The following is a 19,026-nucleotide window of genomic DNA, read 5'->3' on the forward strand; positions in this document are numbered from 1 at the left end:
AGAATTATGTCTTATTCTTCTTTAAATTCATTCATTTGTTCATTCATTCAGCAAATATTATACTTCCCTATTACATGCTGGGTATGTACTAAGCCAAGCACTGGGTATACAATGGTAAACCAAATAGGCACTGTCCCTGCCTTGGTGGAGCTTACAGACTAGTGAGAAATAAAGAACTAAAATGAATCATCACAAAAATAAGTACATACTTCATAATGGATTAAGTTTTTTGACTGGAGGATGGCAGCATCGCTTTCTGAAATACATCAGTTAGAGGAGAATCAGTGTGGCTCAGGATGAAAACTGAATTCATGTTTTGGACATGATCAATCTGTGATGGCCTGTTAGCATTCAGGTGAAGATGCCAACTCAGCAGGTAACTGCATGAGCCTGAAGCTCTGGGAAGAGGTCAGGGTAAGAAAGATGGATTTGGGAGTTCATGGCACATGTGGCTCAAGTTAGAGGAGTGGATGTAGAGAAGAAGGGAAGAGAATCTAACACAGAGAGCCTGGAGTACCAGGCCAGGAAGAGGTCAGCAGAGGAGATGATTTTAACGAGCAAAAGGTAGTTTTACTTTATGCTAAGTAAAAGAAGCCAGTCACAAAAGACCATATAGTATAATTCCATTTATATGAAATGTCCAGAATGGGCAAACCTAGAAATAAAAAGTAGATTAATAATTATAGGAGCTGAGAGCTGCTAATGGGTATAGGGTCTTATTTGGGGGTGATAAAAATGCTCTGGATTTAGACAGTGGTGGTGGTTGTACAATTTTGTGACTATGCTAATTCTTTATTATAGTATGTCATTTATATCACAATAAAGGGAGGTTTTTTATGGTTTAAAAGAAGGCAAAATTAGATAATGCTCACTCTAAGACGTAAACTTAAAAAAATGGATATTAATTTTAAAAGCCAGGGGTTACTGGGGACCTTGAGCTTGAGCAATATCACTGGAAGATATGGGGAAGAAAACAAGACAGGAGTGAACTGAAGAGCAACTGGGTGGCTTAATACAGGCATCTAATTTCCTCCATCCTGAAACCCCATAAAAGCACAATAAAATGATTTTTTTAAAAGGCATAAATTCATGAGGACAGGGAGAACAGAAACGGCAAAAGCGGCAACAGAATGTTAGAAACAAGAAAGCAGATGGATGACTTAGCAGACCAAAGTGGAATCCTAAACTAATTGTGGAGAAAGCTGAGAACCAACCAAATCTACCTTGAAGAATCCTCAAAAGTCTTGGGAATTGACAGAAATCTCTGGAAGTTGGAATAAAGAGAAGGGGACTAAAAATGGGGATTATACAAAAAAGTGTTGAGATCACCCCCACCCCCATGCCCTGCCCTCCTCCATCCCTCTACTTTCACTCTGCTCCTAAAATGCTGGCAGCCCTTAATCCTTCAGATGGAAACTGGACAGCCTTTCTCTATGGAAATTGACCAATCTAAGAGGAAAGACCTAAAGATAGTGATATCAGGATTTCTCAACCAATAGCTGAACCAGAGCTAGAGAGAAGTTCAGGGTACACCAGCCCAACCCACGTTAAGAGCATAAGAGCTTCTAACCCACAGAAGCAGGCAACCAAAAACTACAGACATCTAATGGAATCCTCTTGCTCTAAGGATAGAAATCAAAACAGGAGGAAAGGATCTTGATGGAAAGTGAAAGGGCAAGAAGGGAAAAAAAAATTAAGCATTAGTAACATGATCAGAGAGATAAAGATACTAATTTTTTAGATCACAATGACATAAAAAATTCAGAGAATAGGTCTTTGAAATTAAAAAAATTGTTAGCAAAAATTGAAAAATAGAAGAATGTGAAGATTAAGTTAAGGAACTCTGAGGAAGCAGAACAAAAAGGCAAAGAGATAGAAGCTGGATAGAAAAAGTAAGAGTAGATAGCCTGTCCCAAAGAAGGCCAACATCTGAATTACAGGAGCCACAGAAAATCAGAAGAGAGGGACTGGAGGGGAGGAGATCATCAATTGTGTAAGTCACTATTTCCCAGGACTAAAAGGTACAAGTTTCCAGATTCAAGGATGAGGAATGGTAACAGCCTCAAAATTCTCAATAGCAACACTAGAAGCTGAAAAACAATGGAACAATGCTGTGAAGGAACACTGTTTCCAAGCTAGAATTCTATCCCCAAACTTTAAAAAAAAAAAGATTTTTATTTATATATTCATGAGAGACACACAGAGAGAGGCAGAGACATAGGCAGAGGGAGAAGCAGGCTCCCTGTGGGGAGCCTGATGTGGGACTCGATCCCAGGATCCTGGGATCATGCCCTGAACTGAAGGCAGATGCTCAACCACTGAGCCACCCAGGGCCCCCCTAGCCAAACTATTAATCAAGGGAAAGGACAGAATAAAAACTTTTCATACTAATGAAATCTTAAAATATTTACCTCCATGCTCTCTTTCTCAGAAAGCTACTAGAGGATATGCTCCATTAAAAGAAAGGAGTAAACCAAGAAAGCAGAAGACATGCTGGATATAGGAAACAGACGAGGTACTCCACAGGAGTGACCAGGACAAGAGCTGTGCACCTGCAGAGAGGGTCCCTGGTCCTGACTAGAGCCAGTCAGAAGGCTCCACTCAGAATACCTGAGGTGAATGAAGGTTAGGAGAGAAGACTTAGATGACAGACAGAGCTTTAGGAGATGAGATACTTATAAGTAGTATAATAATCAACTATCATAAGATAATTCCAGGGATAAGAAAATGCACAGAAAAGAAAAGGTAGTCATGGTTTATTCCATGGCTCAGCTCAGGATAGCAAACTTAGTCAAAATAAAGCAAACACTGGACACTGATCTAACCAAAATTATAACTTCCTTGGGAAGATAGGGTAATCAGAAAAGAAAACAAGATGAAAGAAAAGAAAACCCTTGTCTTCCATAATAGGAGGTCAAAGATTATATGTAAAACTGAAAAATCAAGAAATATCAATACATGCTTGTTGTTTATAAATGGGGTAAACACAAAAAAGAAACTAAAAGAATTAAGGGTTGTTGTGTTCGGCAAAGTATATGGTAGGACTGCTGTTTTTCTGAACAAACCTTATAAAAAAGTTAACCATGTGAAGGTGTGACTTTGGTGAATACCAAACCTTAAAAAAGTGAATGGGCTATAAAGGATAAACTAGGGACAGCCACAGCAGACAACTCTGAAAGAGCCAGGCTGTGAAAGTGAGCAGAGAGAGACAGGCAGACAGAAGAGGATATGGACAGCGGGCATGGCCATGTGCAGAGAGGAAAGATCCAGCTGAATGAGGGAGATGGAAAATAGGATGTTGGAGGGTGATGGAGGAAGTTTCCCACCAACACATGCTGGGCTCTCCTCACAGGCAGAGCAAAGCTCTGACAGGCACAGACAAGAGGACAGGGTGCAGCAATCGGAAGATCTGCAGAGGGAGAGGAAAACTCTTTTCTCCTTGAGGCAGAGTTATCAGTTGAAAGTTGGGGAAATAGGAGGCAAAAAAGGGAAAGTGCAAGTAAGACCCACTCTTGGTAAGCGCGGGGGGGGGAGAACGTCACCAGGAGCTGTAGATAATGTGCATCTGGAGAATGCCTAGCTGAAGGTGTCACCTTGAATGCCCCACATGATACCCTGAGAAATGCTCAATAACTGGATCTTCTAAAAAACAAATCAATGTATAGAAGAAAAGGATGGAAGGAAACAAAGTATTAACAGTGACTGTCTGAATGTCTCTTCTACCACTCTCTAGTTTTCAATCTTGAAAAGTACACAGATAACGTATTATAATGGAAACAGTAATCTTTCTTTTTCAAAGGGGATCCTAAATGTTGGTTCATGGAACTGAGCAGCACTTATTGATGACACTGTGTTCAACAGATAAATGTCTATAGCAAAACATCAAAATAATCTGCATGTTCATTCTTCAATGGAGAACTAATAAAATCATTAATTATAGCACATTTATATAGTTGAATTCTATGCAGTTGTTAAAAGAGGAGGAAGTGCTTTATATGCTAATATGGAAGCATCTCCAAAATACATGGTTAATAGATAAAATAATCAATAGTATATCTACAAACTCTATAAAAAGAGTTAATATTAAGCATAAATTTTTATACAGAAGTATCGGTAAAAAGAATGAGGTAGATATATACAGTTGATCTTTGAACAACATGGGTTTGAATGGCATGGGACCACTTATACACAGATTTTTTACAGGACAACACTGTAAATGTGTTTTCTCTATGATTTTCTTAATAATATTTTCTTTCTCTAGCTATAAAAATATGTAATACATATACAAAATATGTGTTAATCACCTATGTTACCAGTAAGGCTTCTAGTCAACAGTAGGCTATCAAGTTGTTAAGTTTCTGGGGAGTCAAAAGTTACATGCAATTTTCGACCATACAAGGGTCAGCCCCCCTAATTCCACCATTACTTAAGAGTCAAATGTACATGCTGATAAGGAAACATCTTCAATATATATTACAAATTATAAAATGAAGGTGTACAACAGTGTATAGTATGCTTCCATTTTGAAAAAAAATACAAGTGACTGTACACATAAATTCTGTATTCTGAATAATACAGAAACTCTAGGGTAATTGCCTCTAGGAGGGGGGTTTCTTCAAATAATGGTATAGGAAATATTTGTACACAGCCAGAGGAGCACCTGGTTCATAGTGCTATGAAAACACTAAGTACTATGGTACAGAGTTGCCTACCTGTTCAAGCATCATGACGGAGTCTCGGAGTACTCCTTTTAAACGACGGGCCTGATCTCTTTTCTTCTGAATATTTTCCACTCCTGACACCATATCAGAGGTTAAACTGAAAAAAAAATCTTAAAAATCAGGAGGACAGCTTCTAATCTTTCATTTACAGAAATCATCTGTGTCCTATAAATTTGCAAACAAAACAAAATATTAAACAAAAAAGTTTGTGACTACAAAACAGTTAGCAGATCCAAATCTCTGAACTAGAATTAAGTTTTCTGCGACAAAAGAATTATTGAAATAATAATAGGTTGGGGGAAACAGACTTACTGTAAAGATTTCTCTTCTTGGAGGTGGAGACGGTAAAAGGACTGAGCAGCATATTCTATCTTTGACAGCTTCAGAAACAGCGTCACATTCAACAGAACTAGCAACAGCAAACTAGGGTAAAGCATACCTGGTTAATCCATTCCTTAAGCACTGCTCATGTAGACTATACAGGTAAAAACTCTAAATGTACATGTACATACAATCTAAAACTGTATGTTGCCTAGTTTCCAATTATTGCTATATTATTTAAATCAGCTATCCCTACCTTATTGTATGAAACAACCACTTTTAGGAATTAAGTGGACAGTGAGGAAAAAGTTGGAAAGTAACTAGAGTCACAATAAAGTCCTCAAAGAAAACAGGTTGGGATTGTTCCTAATATCTCTCCTTTCTGCAAGGAATCTTCCCAGTGCTGATGTGTGACCACCAGCTTAGAAATCTACCAAGAAAGCTTTTGAGATCTATTTTTGGGTGCCTCTGGCTTAAGCCATATACACCCATAATGCTGCACTTCAAAAAGGAAATGAAAATCAATATGGACTTGATCTTATGTAGATGAACATCCACCTTACTCCCACTTAAAACCAAATTTTTTACATTACTATTCAGCAAAAATTTCTTCTAGTTCAACTTAGATAAAGGAAGTATCAAATCCCAAATAGATATGAATAGTATCATATATAAAATGTTACATGCTAAATGAACTACTCATTGGTTCTCATAGCAGTCTTTCAATTGAAGGGATATACTTCTTATGGCACATATATATGCAAATACATAGGTGGCATCATATCTCTCTTATTTTTTCTGTTAAAATATTGGCTTGCCCTTAAAAATATATAGTATTCATCTTAACCTACTCAGAAGAGGATTTTTTTAAAAAATGAAAACTAAGGAGCAAGAAAATCAAATCTATGAAATTATTATGATACTGAAATAGTATACAGACCAACATTTCAACATCTGACTATAAGTTTTCTGCATGGTAATACAAAAGATCACTGATAATATTTCATATTCAAAACTGTCATAGCAAACCAACTTAAGCAGATATAAAAACCTTTTATAAAACTCAAAGGTATATCAAACATTTTCTGGGCACCTGGGTGGCTAGTGGTTGAGCATCTGCCTTCAACTTAGGTCATGATCCCAGAGTCCCAGGATCAAGTCCCACATTGGGCTCCCTGCATGGAGCCTGCTTCTCCCTCTGCCTATGTCTCTGCCTCTCTCTGTGTGTCTCTCATGAATAAACAAATAAAAATCTTTAAAAAAATGTTTTCTACATTCAGAAATCTACAATTAGAAAAAGCAGCTGATAAAAGAACTTCATTCCAGAAAATATTCACCAAGAGTATATCCCCAGTCAGAACCAATTCAATTAAATCTAATAGACTACCTCAATACTCAGATACAGCCATGTAGATAACAGTCGCCTACATATGATTGCCTGCATTGATTCCTATAGAATACTCCGAGATTCTTTTTTTTTTAATTTTTTTTATTTATTTACGATAGTCATACAGAGAGAGAGAGAGAGGCAGAGACACAGGCAGAGGGAGAAGCAGGCTCCATGCACCGGGAGCCTGACGTGGGATTCGATCCCGGGTCTCCAGGATCGCGCCCTGGGCCAAAGGCAGGCGCCAAACCACTGCGCCACCCAGGGATCCCTACTCCGAGATTCTTAATCTCTGCCCAAGGCCTACTGACTCAATATCTGGGACTGGGGTGTAGAAATCTGCATTTTAGGAAATTAACCATAAAAGGTAAGGATCATTAGTCTAATCAAATAGAGCAAAACAGCACTACTGGGATTTCACCCACTTGCATATATAAATACTCTCTTTAAATTTATAGGACTTCCAATAAAAACTTATGATGGTAGAAATAAGTCAGATTAATTCCGCCATATAGGGGTGCCTGGGTGGTTCGGTGGGTTAAGTGTCTGATGCTTGATCTCACCTTAGTTCTTGATCTCAGGGTCATGAGTTCAAGCCCTGCATTGGGCTCCATGTGTGGATTAATTAGCTAATTAATTAAAAAACGTTTATTGAATGTGTACTTGGGTATTTCCTCAAATCTAATAATTCTCCTGAAAACCAAAAACTATCAGACTGAAGCATTTAAAATTAATGTTTTTGCAGACCAAAATTGGTCAAATAGTGGCAATTTCTGTACAATAACATACAAATGCATCAAATCCTTTTGGAAACTATTAAAAGATAAATGAAGACACAACCAAAATAAGCACTCAAAAAAAATACTTACAAAATACTCATCACCACAATAAGGGCAAAGTTACAGTTTTCCATTTCCTTTTTCTTTCCTGCAGATCACAACACACAAAAATCTCTATTAGAACAGGACTGTGATTAACACTGGCTAAGATTTAATTTCATTTGAAAAGAACTGGAAAAGAAATTTTTTTACATGATTTGTAAAGACAACTTGATGTAGGGTAAATTCCCAGCCCCCTTTTTTGATTTCTAATGTCTTGACTAATTTGAAAAAAATCTACAAAAAGAAAATCTACACGAGTCCTGCAAATTTGGTCTATGTTACAGATTAATTTACTCTAAAATAAGCAATTCAATACAACATGTATGATCTCTAGCTAAGTTCCATCTCTGCAAATAATATTTGAGCTGGGTTTATGTACATTGTTTGCATTACAATCCTCACCTGTTCTCTTTTGCTCAAATTCATAAACTCCAAAGCTAAAGTGTTATTAAGCTAAAGTAGCAGATACATAGTCACACTAAGATATAAGCCTTAAAAGAGGATTTGATAATGTAGAAGGGTGAGAAGTATAACAGTTTTATAGGTCCGAGAGGGAGGGAATAACAGTAGAGGCAAGATGTCTTCAAAATTGAGAGTGAGGATAATAAAAGTCAAATTCTATCTTTGCAATTTGCTGGGCTGGACCTGAAAGTACATAAAGGTTAAAGCATATAATCAGTTTAGTACTTTCAAGGGTAGAAATAAAATGTCTGTAAAGACTAGGAAATTCATGAGTGAGTCATCCAGCAGCAAGGGACAGTGGTTGGGACTGGGGACTTGGGAAGCACATGCTCTGTCTGATGGAGCAGCTACTACTAAGCTCCAACTGATTGTTGCTGTGAAGGGATTTGAGTCCAGAGCTGTCAGATCTGAGTTTTTATATCAAAATGTCCAATTTTTAAAATATCACGTGGGCCCAGTAAAATACATTAGATGGCCGTATGCCTGCCATTTTTACAACTGATTCTTTACACTTATTCATTAGTTATTTTTAAGGAATGCAGAGTTTGATAAACATGATCAGAAAAGGAGAGGAAAAAGGGAGACCTCCTAACTGACATGTCAATAAATATAACCCATAGTCTACTTCATGTAAGTAAACTAAAATCTTCCATCTCTGTTTACCAGGTAACAGCTACCTGAAACATCCCCTTTGGCATCTAAGCCCACATCTCCAGAAGAACGCTGAGAAGAAAGTTTAGGAACTGTCTCTGCTGTTCGGTTGAATGTTCGCCTTCTCCTTCGCAAGCTGCTAAGTTTTCCAGTGTCCTCAATAGACTGATTTAACGTAGTTTCTTCCATTAACAAGTCTGATTCTAAGAAGGAAAAAAAAATCTTTAGATAGTAGAGAAACCTTGACTATAAGATACAGGGGTGGGAGGGGTGTTTTGTTATTTGTTTTTTAAGCCAACCCTTGGTACCCTTCTTTATTACTTAGGTTCTCATGGCCTAGGTTCAAACTTACTCTTAATAAAAAGTTTTGGAAGGTAAAGTGATCCTACAATGAGCCTTCACTATTCTAGGAAGAATGATCTGTATTAATAAATGATGGGATCATCAGAGCAAATTCACCATGTGCTATATTAAATATTAACATAATGATATCAGTTATGGAAACAACAGGCTACCCACTTACATTGGATCATTAGAAAGATTTCCAAGATAGATTGTGGCACTTGATTGTCAACATCAAAGGAAGAAGTAGCATATAATAGTTCTAGTTTTCAATAAGGGTTTGCAAAAAAGAAATACTGCTAAGGAAAATCTGCAAACAACCTAAAAACCTCATTTTTGTCATTTGTTTCAACCTTTCCTTCACCAGATTTTTTATTAGAAGCTCATTATCCAGCGGCCAAACTAATTTCTGAATTTCATTTTCTTTTTTCCTGATTAGGAGTTTAATAATGAGTAGCCAAGAGAGAAGAGCAAGGAAAATAATCAACAAATTAAATGATGAAGCCTTAATTTACCCTGAACTGAATGACTGACCCCTAGCTTTTCTTTAACCAGAATTAAATTCATGTATGTATATATTTTTTCCTCATGTTTTATTTTAAGAAATATGCAAAAAAGAACTATATCACTTCTCCAGGCTAGTACCCACCACCACCAAATCCATAGATGTAAATGATACCTACCATTGCTAAGTGTGCCTGCATAAACCCAAGGAAGCTGCATTCATAAGGATTGCGGTGGGGGACGGGCACCAAGGAACACTAGGGCGTATTTGTGATGAAGTTACAGTCTCTCATGGCAGTCAGCTTCCTTGGCTCCTTGAAGAGGCTGTGATAGGCCCTTACTGTGTGATCTTAGACAAGCCACTTAACCTCTCTTTCTCTTTCAATATTTATTCTTTATTAAAATGGAAAAAAAATATCAGTACCTACCTCATAGGATTGTGAGGGGCTGACATTTATAAAACACACAGAACATGTCTGGCACATAATAAACATAATACAAGTGTTTGTTAAACGAATGAAAATGAAAAGTTTTCAAATTCCAAGTAGGGAATAGTTAGAACCACTTCAGTGGGAGTCAATTCAACATCGTCTACTAGTTCCAGCTATTAACCCAAATGGACAATCAGTTTTGTTAATAAATACTATCTTTACCAAAATAGATACATCAAGAAATTTACAAACCAAGTTGTTTGAAATAGTCTTCCAATGAACTCCAGGAATTCTTTTCAATTAGAGATTTGATAATGGCCCATGGTTGCTTTCTATATTTCAAATCTGTGGAAACTCTAATATAATAAAGAGGAAAGAATATTTATTTAAAGGAAAGAATTTAGTTCTGTTAACATTGCAATTCAGTGTAAGATTATGTTGAATGGGAAGCCAAAAAGACCCAAAGTCATTAAGATTATAAAAGAAAATCTGTTCACTGATTATGACTTCTTTAAAAATTACTACATGCTGCTAAAAACTTCATGAGATTTTCCTTCTAAGTACTTGGCATTTTATTCATTTCTTTCTCTAGCCCTAAATTCTCTTTACTTAAGTAGCAATAAAAGCTCAAAATAAATTCTAAATTTTCTAAATGCCTTGTACAAAAAATCTCTAGTGGTCACAAATTAGGTGAGGGTAACTACAATAGCTAAGACCAGGCAAAGCACATGGTGGCCTGTCACTATCTTTGATTCACCAACATTTCTTATTTCCCATTGCAGCCATGTGCTCACCATGTGTTTCTCAAGAACTCACAGCCACCTTGGCTTTAAACAGGGTCCTGTTACTAGTTCTGGCCACTGGACTGTGAACACAGTTCTACAACTCTCCCTATAGGAACAGGAATGACACAGGAATGATTGTGTAGCTCCAGGATGTCAAAGCACTTATCAGCATGCGACCTCGAGTGAGGAACCCCATCCCTCTACTGACCACTAGTGGACGTGTAATTTGAGCAAGGAATAAAGCTTGGTTGTGTAAGGCTACAAAGATTTTAGGATTGATATGTTCCAGAATATAATCTCAGCTAGCCTGACTAAAACACTCATTTACAATAGCTCACCTCAGCCGGCATTTCTGTTTTGAGGATCGGATGATATGGTATCTGTTTAAGGTATAGAAGTAATCATGGTAGGGAACATCATGTGTCACTACTTCTGAATCTACCAGATAAAATTGTGCTTCTCGACTTTCTTTATACAGTGTCTGCCAAAATAAGATTAGAAAAATTTTTGCATGTACAAGTTTAATATATTAAATTCCTTGCCAATTTAGAATATATACAAATTAGAATTCCTTCTCAAAAATAAAAGACATGAAAAACCTACATACAGACCAGAAGAGCCTCTCTGTTGGCTGTGCTATCTATGAATTGAGAAGATGTGACCTGCAGAAATAGTGTTTGCTGTTTCTCTGTCATTTCATTGTACAATTATTTTTTTTCTTTCTTTTAGGTTTGAGGAGGAGAGAGGAACCGTATAGTCTCTTGTGTATGTTATTTAGTTTATAAAGAATGTTAAATGTTCCTGATAGAGGAACAATTCAAAATTAATTTGAACGAAGCAAAGATCCACTCCAAAATTCTTAAAAATGTAACAATCTCCCTTCACAAAAAAGTGAAAGAAGAGGACAAAGAAAACACTGCTTTCCCCAAACAAGATTTGGAGTGGCTGCTGGCCATTCCTTCCTCATTTTAACCATACCTTGTCAAGCTTATCTAAGACTCCAATATAAAAATACCAATCTTTTCTTAAATGTTTGGAAATCTTTTGGAAAAAAAATTAATTCCTTTTTAACACTGAATGAAAGCCACAAGAACATAACTAGTTCAGATGTTAAGATATTTTCTAACTACTTGCAGAACAGATACACTATACTTCAACACAATTTGGTCAAACACAAACTCCACTATAAAGGCAGCACCACACTGGCCACTGAGCAGAGCACTGAATGTCCTATAATCTCTTCCGTACATTACTGTAGCCCTCTAGTTATGTGGCCCTAACTCTTGATATGATCCTGTATATCAGATCCCAAAGTAGTGTTTTTAACATTTATCATGAAAAAGTTCAAACATACACAAGAGTAGTAATGAAGTATAATGAATCCTCAAAAACTCATCAGCCAGCTTCAACATTAACCCTTGCCCAGTCCTGCTTCATCTGTACCCTATCCCCACATTCCCTCCCTCCACCATGATGCTCTGCCTGGCTAGATTACTTTTAAAGGATACCCCTGACATCAGTATAATTTTATTCACAAATATGCCAGTGTATCTCTTTATAATTTCTTCATTGTGTCTCTTTAAAAGATACTCTTTTCTTGGGATGCCTGGGTAGCTCAGCGGTTTAGCATGTGCCTTTGGCTCAGGGCGTGATCCTGGAGTCCTGCATTGGGCTCCCTGCATACAGCCTGCTTCTCCCTCTGCCTGTGTCTCTGCCTCTTTCTGTGTCTCTCATGAATAAATAAATAAAATCTTTAAAAAAATACTCTTTTCTTTAAAATATAATACAAAATAATACCGTAGTTACATGTAAAAATTAATTCCTTAAATCTTGTAACTATCTTTTGAGTTTGTTTCTTTAAATTAGGATTGGGTTGATTTGGTTGATATGTCTCTTAAGTCTCTTTTTAATCTGACAGTCTCTCCTCTCTTCTAAAAAATTTTTTTGCCACTTATTTCTGAAAATTATCTTGTAAGCTGGTGTGTGTGACAAGCATCTTCTCTCTTCTCACACATGATAATTTAGGAATACTGACATAGTAGACATACCTGCTTTTCAGTGGCAGCAGTGCACTTTCCAGTAAGTGGATTATTAAGGACTATAGTGTAGGTCATGGTTCTCAGTTGATCACCTCCAGGTTCTACTTTCCAAGGGGTGGACACCACATCTAATCACAGCAAATATAAAAAGAGAGTTGGTTCTAAAAATCTGAAAAGTATGATTTAAAATGTAATCAGAAGTAGATTTTTTTAAAAAAAATATAATTAACATACAGTGTTATATTAGTTTCAAGTATACCATATAATGATTCAACAAGTCTATGCTTTACCCATGACAAATGTACTCTTAATCCCCTTCATGTATTTCACACACACACCCCACCTTCCCTCTGGCAACCATCAGCTTGTTCTCTGTATTTGGGTCTGGTTTATTGTCTCTTTTGTTCTTTGTTTTTTCTTTTGTTTTCTTAAATTCTGCATATGAGTAAAATTATATGGTATTTGTTTTTCTCTGTCTTACTTCACTTTGCATTATATCCCGCAGGTCCATCCATGTTGTTGGAAATGGCAAATTTTCATTCCTTTTTTAAGGCTGGGTAATATTCCATCACATATATTTCTACACACATACATACCACATCTTCTTCATCCATTCATCTATTGATGGACACCTGGGTGGCTTCCATGTCTTTGCTATTGTAAATAATGCTGCAGTAAACACAGGGGTGCATATATCTTTTTGACTTACTGATGTCATTTTATTTGGGTAAATATCCAGTAATGGAATTACTGGATCATATGGTAATTCTATTTTTAATTTTTTTCAGGAACTTCCATACTGTTTTCCACAGTGACTACTACACTAATTTGCATTCCTACCAACAGCGTACAATGGTTCCTTTTTCTCCACATCTTTGCCAACACTTGTTATTTTTGTGTTTTTTATTCTAGCCATTCTGACAAGTGTGAGGTAATATCTCACTGTGCTTTTAATTTTCATTTCCCTGATGATTAATGGAAAGTAGTTTTTAATTATTTAAATTTTTATTTTTGGCCAGTCCTAACTTCGTTATGACTGTATTATCATTTCAACATTAAAGGAAAATAAAATTAAATGTGAGGCACTATTCTTGTATGTGACATATTCCCCAACTTTGATCCATTTACTTCTAAATTGTTGTCTATTAATACGCTTTTTTTTCTTTCCTTTAGAAGAGAAAATTAAAAGGTGTTTCATCTGTAGTCTTCATTTTGAAGTCCCCAGTACCTGTGAAAAGAAGTAATGGCACCTGCCTTACCAAACACAAACAGAACAACACTTTAACATTCCCATCATTGAGGACAAAACCTTGAAAGACATTTTCCATTATGCAAAAATAAGACCTTGATCCCAACTTGTGGAAAAATCATGTTAATAAGAAATTATGTAATGAGAAAATGTGTAATGTTAATGGCTTATTTGTCAAAATCTTTAATCAAGGAGGGGGCTGTGGAATATAAATAACTATATAATATTTCTATATTAAGAAAGCTGTAAGAAAATCTCTTTGTATTTATGGCAACATCTTGATTAAAATTCTCTCTTATTGGGGCACCTGGGTGGCTCAGTGGTTGAGTGTCTGCCTTCAGCTCAGGTTATGATCTCAGGATCCTGGAATCAAGTCCCACATCAGGCTCCCTGCATAGAGCCTACTTCTCCCTCTGCCTATTTCTCTGCCTCTCTCGCTCTCTCTCCGTGTTTCTCATGAATAAATAAATAAAATCTTTTTTAAAAATCTCTCTTATTTGCTTAATAATAACAGAATGAGGGGCATCTGGAGGTCTCAGGTCATGACCTCAGAGATTGGCCAGCTTCAGGCTCTCTGCTCAGCAGGAAGTTTGGTTCTCCTTAGCCCTTTTCCTCTGCCCTTCACCTCCACCCGCCCCCACCTTGTGCTCTCTCTCTCTCTCTCTCTTTCTCAAAGAAATAAAATCTTAAAAAAAAAAAATAACACAGTGAGTAAAAATATACATTGTACAGAAATACATTTTTAGAACATAGCAGCATACAGTGAAGATCATTTAAGAAGCCAAAGACTAGGAATATATAGGTAACAGCATAGTGAACTCTTTTCAAAGATCTGACTAAATCACCAAATTCTGTTAGCACTCATGAATTTAAGCAATTAGTATGCTTGACTACTGTTTGTCAACATCTAAAATATAGAAGTCTTTAACCCATTACCCATCATTAAAAAAATGAAGCAAGCCTTTTGATACAGCCAATTTTACTCAACTTCTTTCATACAGGTAGGCCTCAAGATTTTTTGAGGGACCCCAAAACTGCCATTTGAGTATCTGGAAAAAATCTTTAAACTAAACTAAAAAAGCAGAATCACGGAATCTACCATACATAATTTTTTAATATATTATTTATGATTGCTACACCCAACATGGGGCTTGAACTCAGGACCCCAACATCAAGAGCTGCATGCTTTTCTGAGCCAGCCAGGCATCCCTACCATATATAATTTGCTCTAAAAAATAATTTAGTTAGTTGTACATGAAAGAAGATACAAAATTTATTCTGAAATTACTTTTCAAAAAATTATTTTGGTCCTATGTCAGTCTGTTTCAGAAAAATATACAAATAATCCATTGTTATTAGTAATATAAAATATTAGTAATAATATAATATTAGTAACATAATTTTAAGATATCATCAAATTCTGCTTTTAAAATTTCATATGGGATGCTTGGGTGGCTCAGCGGTTGAGCATCTGCCTTTAGCTCGGAGCGTGATCCCGGGGTTCTGGGATCGAGTCCCACATTGGGCTTCCTGCATGAAACTTGCCTCTCTCTCTCTGTATCTTTCATGAATAAATAAACAAAATCTTAAAAAAAAAAACCTGCATACTATTCAACAAAGCAACTATTAACAAGGATAAAAGTATGTCTTCCAGTTATATTGTCACCAATGTCACCAACAAACCTACTGAACATCATGTACCAAAACATCATATAATTAACAATATTTTGGAAAAGCCAAGACCCCCAATATCTAAGTAAAGCTCATCATGATAGGAAAAATCAGGGATGAAATTATAAGAAAAATGGCAACAATATACAAAGGACACATGCACCATTTTGATATATTGAGTTAAAGTAATAAAAAGCAGGAATTGCACAATACTTTATGAATCCTCTGATGTAATAAAGTTTTTAAATTGTTGAGTCTTCACACCCATCAGAATGGCTGTTACTATTACTGAAAATAACAAGTGCTGGCAACGATGCGGAGAAATTGGAACCTTTATGCATTCCTGGGGGGGGGGCGGGATGTAAAATGATGTGGCCACTATGGAAAACAGTATGGCCATTCCTCAAAAAGCTAACCATAGAATTACCTATGATCCAGTTATTCCACTTCTAGGTATATACCCATAGGAATTGAAAGCAGGGACTCAAATACATCAGTGTTCACAGCAGCATTATTCACAATAACTAAAAAGTAGACACAACTCAAAATTCCATTAATGTATGAATGGATAAGCAACATGTGCTTTATATATACAGTGGAATAGTATTCAACTTAAAAAGGAATGAAAGTCTGACACATGCTACAAGATAGATAAACCCTGAAAGACATGCTAAGTGAAATAAGCCAGACACAAAGGGACATGTTGGGTGATTCCCCTTACATGAGGCACCAAAAGTAGCCAAGTTCCTAGAGACAGAAAGGAGAATAGTAGTCATCAGCAGTTGGAGAAGGGGGGGAATGGAGACTTATGGTTTAATAGGTAGAGCTGCAGTTTGGGAAGATGCAACAGTTCTGGAGATGGACGGTGATGATGGTTGCATAATGTGGATGTACTTAATGCCACTGACCTGAACACTTAAAAGTGGTTCAAGTGGTATATTTTATGTTATGTACATTTTGCCACACACACACACAAAAAATTGGTGTATCTTGGGAATGGCTATGCAGGTTTTATTATACTATTCATGCAACTTTTGTGAAGGTTTACAATTTTCAAAATTAAAAAGTTGAACAGAAAGACTTAAAACTGAGTTTTGAATTACAAAAGTAGTGTCACAGAGCTGTAAACAAAGATTTAAATGAACACCTATTTAAAAGCTCCTAATTAAAAAAATCCAATAGTACCATCTTAGTGCTGAAATTAGATTAAACCCACAAACAATTGACTATACACGAATCTTTCAGTTAAAAAAGAAATATTTCTTAATGTTCTTGAAAACAAGCTTCTGTGGGCCACCTGGGTGGCTCAGTTGGTTAAGTTTCTGCCTTTGGCTCAGGTCATGATCCCAGGGTCCTGGGATCAAGTCCCATATTTGGCTCCCTGCTTGACAGGGAATCTCTCTCTCTCTCTGCTGCTCCCTCTGCTTATTCTTTCTCTCTCTCTCTCTCTCTCTCTCTCTCATTGTGCTAAATAAAGAACTTTTTTAAAAATTAAAATTAAAAAATTTTTAAATAAAAATAAAAAACTTAAAAAAAAAAAACTTTTGAAACCCATTCTCAAGAAATTGAACTTTGATGACCAGATAGCAAGTTCAGCAGATAGCAGAATGATGTGCAATCAATCATAAACAGATTATCTCTTTGGGAGCAAACCTGACTAATTCTAGTCTAAATAGCAACATTCCTATTATTGTTTACACTTGTAATTAGCCAGAAGCCTTTGCTTCCAAAAGCCATTTAGAACATCAGATAGCAAATACAGTCATCTACATTGAAGCTAGATATGATATCAGACACCTAATACAGTTGTGAGTCAAAGAACAAACTAACTCAGTCAGTTAAGTGTCCTACTCTTGATTTTGGCTCAGGTCATGATCTCAGGGTTGTGGGATCAAGCACCACATTGGGTTCTGCACTCAAAGTTTGCTTGAGATTCTCTCTCTCCCCTCTTCCCTTTGCCCCTCCCCCTGCCCTCCCCTCTCTAATAAATATTTCTTTAAAAAAAGAAGAAATAAAGAAAAAAGAACAAACTTCATTTTGTACCAGCATGAATAACATGCTAGTTCTTCTTGGGCCTTGTCAGTCATAAAAATGGCAGTGCAATATTAATAGGCATCATTTTAGAAAATTAAGAAAATTAACATATCCAACTCTTCTAAAATGTCAAGTTTTCCAGACAGACATGAATAGCAAGAAAATACAAAATAGATTCAGAAGAGATACAGTTAAACACAAGCTATTGAGCGAAGAGGAAAATTTATATCCCTTAGATATTCCACATTCTTAAAACTAGAACAGAAAAAAAAGGATTTTTTAAACATAAAATTCTTAACATAATCACAGGACTCAACAGCTATCAATGAGAAATCACTTTGCTATCTCTGAATAAGAAAAAATTTTGTATATATCAATGATACAACCTATGAATATGTAGTTATGTTTACATAAAAGTTTCACAAAAAACAATAACATTTCATCACTAGTAAAGTGGCTCAACTATAAATTGATTGTAGGATAACTTTCTCTTTGACTATATCAAATGACTCAACTTATATGAATCTCTGATGCTTCTGTTTTATAATTTTATATAGCAAGCTAAACCATGTGCTCCCAAAATTTATAAAATATTTTGGAATATTTAGGATAAACTAAGTTTCAAACTAACTATAAGCTCATTTGAGATGTTTACCAAAACAGAACTTTTAACACACAACCAATGAAATCCTTTTTATGAGTATAACTAATTTCCTAACTGGAATCTTTTTTCTGTTTTGGTATTTTCATTAGATATACCACAGACACAGCAATCTGAGGCGTATAGCTCCAGGAGTTTGCACACACACAAAAAAAACACATATGTGTACCACTACCCAGATCAAAATAGACTTTACCAACATCCCAGAAGCTTCCTCCCACTCTTTACCCATCCAACTCTCCATCTAACTATGTACAACATAGTACAGTAAATACTATGCTGATTCTGTGCCCATAAATTAGTTTTGCCTGTTCAGAACTTTGTATCAAGAAATCACAGTATGTACTCTTTTGTGTCTGGCTTCTTGGGCTTAACATTAAATCTGTGAGATTTACTGATATTGTTATAAGTAGCATCAACTGCTTTTGCATTGCTGTACAATATTCTTTTGTGTGAAGATACACAATTTGTTTATCCATTCTAGTAATTGGTAGATATTTGGGCTGTTTTGTTTTGAGACCATTGTAAACATGCTGCCATGAACACTGTAGTACATGTCATTCAGAGTACACGTTTCCATTTCTGAAGGATATATACCTACTAGTAGAATTGTTGAGTCAGAGAGAATTTTTTATGTTCTGCTTACTGCCAAACCATTTCCAAAGTGACTGTACCAATTTATACCCCACTAGAATCCGATTGTTCCACAATGAAATTCTTTTAAATGGGTTCCACCCAACCAAACTGCTACATTAATAAATAAATGGAGTTTTAGTTTCAAAGAGTTTGACTTAATTGTAGGTAGGATCTAACTGAACAATGAGTCAATGTTTGCATGTAAATTTAACTGAAATGCTTAAATACCAGCTTATATATCACCAAAATAA

General features: G+C 36.0%; 1 protein-coding gene across 2 annotated transcripts in view; it reads right to left on the minus strand.

The window, feature by feature from the left end:
- The window catches only part of GRAMD1C (GRAM domain containing 1C), an 88,294-nt gene that overhangs the window by 2,396 nt on the left and 66,872 nt on the right, over positions 1–19,026 (minus strand). For both annotated transcript variants that reach the window (XM_055316302.1, XM_055316303.1), the window contains 7 exons: positions 12,534–12,652; positions 10,824–10,966; positions 9,953–10,056; positions 8,450–8,626; positions 7,299–7,356; positions 5,034–5,144; positions 4,713–4,818 (listed from right to left, as the gene is read on the minus strand). In XM_055316302.1, coding sequence (XP_055172277.1) covers positions 4,713–4,818; positions 5,034–5,144; positions 7,299–7,356; positions 8,450–8,626; positions 9,953–10,056; positions 10,824–10,966; positions 12,534–12,652 — 818 coding nt within the window. The remainder of the gene's footprint in view (positions 1–4,712; positions 4,819–5,033; positions 5,145–7,298; positions 7,357–8,449; positions 8,627–9,952; positions 10,057–10,823; positions 10,967–12,533; positions 12,653–19,026) is intronic.

The sequence above is a fragment of the Nyctereutes procyonoides genome, unplaced genomic scaffold (assembly GCF_905146905.1).
Source record: "Nyctereutes procyonoides isolate TBG_1078 unplaced genomic scaffold, NYPRO_anot_genome, whole genome shotgun sequence".
NCBI lineage: Eukaryota > Metazoa > Chordata > Mammalia > Carnivora > Canidae > Nyctereutes > Nyctereutes procyonoides.